The 3,241-nt window shown below is 39.1% G+C and overlaps 1 protein-coding gene across 1 annotated transcript in view; it reads left to right on the plus strand.

The window, feature by feature from the left end:
* Positions 1 to 2,755, plus strand: part of LOC103358776 (heat shock factor-binding protein 1-like) — a 5,334-nt gene extending 2,579 nt beyond the window's left edge. The window contains exon 3 of the mRNA XM_008283881.1: positions 178 to 2,755. Coding sequence (XP_008282103.1) covers positions 178 to 275 — 98 coding nt within the window. The 3' untranslated portion in view covers positions 276 to 2,755. The remainder of the gene's footprint in view (positions 1 to 177) is intronic.
* The last annotated feature ends 486 nt before the right edge of the window (positions 2,756 to 3,241 follow it).

A 3,241-nucleotide genomic window follows, 5' to 3' on the forward strand; every position in this document is an offset into this window, starting at 1 on the left:
AGGTGTTTTCCTATGACTATGTACTCTAGATGCTGTTAGGCACAGGTTTTGTTTTTTACCTTTGAAGGCTGCTTTGGACATTTTATAATACACATGGCTGTGTAACATGAATATAATGTAGATGTTAGATGAAAATTCTTCCCGTATTGCCTTGTAAAGATTTCTTAACTTCCACACTCGATCAGATGGGAACCCGCATTGATGACCTCGAGAAGAACGTGGCTGAGCTCATGACACAAGCTGGGATGGAGGAGCAGCAGCCTGCTTCAAAGTGACAGTTCATCTGTCTGATGAGATATTTGCATTCACCCTCCAAACACTGAGGATGTTCTGCTGCCTTGCCAACAGTGATCTCACTTTACAGGTGACTCCAACGATCTACGCTGCACAGTCTTCGCCAATCATGAAATGGGTTCGACATCACTTAAATGCTCAACTGGATGTCTGTGATTTACCAGGTGCTACCATAGTATGAATTTTTTTGTTTTCAAAGCATATCAAATAAGAATACAGTCGCTTGGTTGGAGGTTCCCTGTGGAAATTTAGTGTAATCAACAAACATGATGTTCTTTACGTCTAAAGTCTTCTAACCCTCCCCCAAGATCCAGTTTGTACTCTCAAGGTTCACAATACTACCTCATAAAATACACCCTGGCCAGTTTATTAGGGGCACTTATGTAATGCATGTAACACACTCCAGCACAAGTGTTAATGCAGCTGTATGTCTATTCTGAGGCCGTACAGTAGGTAGTGGTTGTAAACATATAATTAAATGCCAGCGTCATTCAGAACTGAACGTTATTATTAAAGTGGAATTTACGGCAGAGCTGTTCATTAAACTTCACTAAGTGAGCAGAGAAGATTATTTTGAAGGCATTTTTTTATTATCTTAGGACCTGCAGACTTTACTCACTAGTTTGCTCACTGTATATGTTGAGGTCTTCTCCTCTTTCACTGGCACATTGCTACCTTTTACCACCAACACACTTACATGCACAGTTTGTGTGGCCTCCTGTACATGCTGACATAGCTGTGAACGATGCCGGGTGCTTCCTCTGACTATTTGACTCCGTGGTCAAATACTAAAGGGAGCCATAAACATACATGGGCAGTAAAGTGCATGTTCAAGAGCATCGAGGTATATTTGATCACCTTTCTGATAAACTTCCATCCTGCATGCTTGTCAGGTCACTGCAACATTTACTGGAAATATGTCACACAAGTTGACGACTCGTAAATCCTGCCAGTGTGGGTACAGGGATGGACCCATTCCAGTCTTAGCACCAAAGATCAAGTATGTTGTCACGTGACCAGGCAGTCAGCTGTTGTCCGCAAAGATGAGAAGACAGCTGAGCTACACTGTTCTTCAGCTCACACATTTAATCCTGGTCAGCTACGTGCACCGTGACCAACACTACAGTCAAGTGTGTTGTGGTTAAAATCCTTAAAAGCACATCTTAAAGGTTCTGTGTGCAACACTTGGAACCACTAGATGTTGCTAGAGCTCCAGCATCTCTGAAGCAAAACAAATGACACACCGGACGCACCTCCACTCTTTTGAAATGACATTTGTACACATAATTTAAGTCAATGACATGAATCCAATTCTTCTTTTTAAATTGTTTTGGTGTTTTTGCACTTTGGCTTTTCCACCACAGCGTGGGAGGTCACTCTAGATCTCTATCACCAAGAGGGCCAACAGTTTCATAAGTAGGGAACCACATACCATCTGCCAAAAGACAACAGCGGGAGTGTGGCTTCATTCTCTGCTATTATGTCGCTATATTTTTTATGTATCGAACAACTGATTGCTGCTATATTAATCCTGCATTTATGTTCAAAAGCTTGTTTATTATATCTTTGTAACTATGCACCAAAAAAATCTTTTTTTAAAAACAAATGTGTTGAACTAATGTCCAATAATTCCCAGACTAATCAAATGACGAGTCTGCCAAATGTTCTGTTTAGAACTGCTGCCAATGTTGTTTAAATATTGTTTTTGCAGACATGTAGGTCTACTGTTGTTTACACTGTGTATTTTTCAGATGAGAGTAAATGTTTTGGGAGAATATGTTGTTAATTAAATCTATGCAGTTATTTCTTAGATCAATACAACATGAGATAATGTGCAGTTATGTCATATCATTTCCTCTTACCTGTGTGACCTTTTAATGGGTGTGGTGTTGCACTTAGATTAGCGTCAGAGGGGTGAACTATGCAGCAAGCTTCACATAGTCAGGCTTTCTTTGTGTAAGCTGGCTCGACAAAACTTAAACCCCAATCAGGGACAATGAACAGTAGTTGCTAACCTTGTTGTCATGGCGAGCTATGAAACCTGAGCTCGCATCTGATCCTAAAAACGAATATTTATGCAATTTCTGTGCCAGCAACTACATCCGTGTAGGTTCATGTGGCAACAGTTTGTGCTGCTGTAAATGCACAGCTTCGTTCAGTGGCATTACTAACGTGCAGCTCAACAGGTTTGCAGATATAACGTACATCCTTTAACTGAGCATCTGGAGAAAATACAGTCAAAGGAGAAGAATTGGTGAGAGACAGGAGCTTTTTACAGCAAATTCTAAACTCTGAACAAAACCTTCTCTAATGCAGTGTTAGTTACCATGGTGATCCAGCAGGTTAAACATACCTCACTGACTAATCCATCTTGCTCTGTGGGGCACCCCTCTGATAGACTCTTTACCAATGTACACTAAGATTAACACACAATAACCAAATAAAGACTTTTTTTTCACACAGTATTAGTCGTCTGTTATTGAATTAAAAACTATTTTTTTTACCACTCCAAAGCTGAAGTTGCTCTCATGTTGTTATTGGAAGTCACCAGGTGAATACTATTAATTAAAACTAAATGTAAATTATTCCACTGACATATTAACAGGATCTTGATTTTGTTGTTGAGTGTTTGGTGTTACTGTTACTTTGGTGTAAACGCTGGAGGTGTTTTTCTTTTTAATGGATTTTATTTTTAACAATCATGCAGCAGGTTTTTTTTTTACTTGACAGTGTCAGATTGTGTTATTATCTTAAAGTCCTTTTTAATTTATACATGCTAATTTATTCCAGTCTGAATTAAACGTACATGTCCAACGTATGGTGACCTGCCTGACAATGAGGACACGATTTTAGCTCTGAGACGACTCGATATAAAACATACTGTTAATAAGAATCAAGTATATTAAATCTGTTTAAATATGCACGGTTATATTTTACTGCTAATGTG

Source organism: Stegastes partitus, unplaced genomic scaffold (assembly GCF_000690725.1).
Source record: "Stegastes partitus isolate 25-593 unplaced genomic scaffold, Stegastes_partitus-1.0.2 Scaffold331, whole genome shotgun sequence".
Lineage (NCBI taxonomy): Eukaryota > Metazoa > Chordata > Actinopteri > Pomacentridae > Stegastes > Stegastes partitus.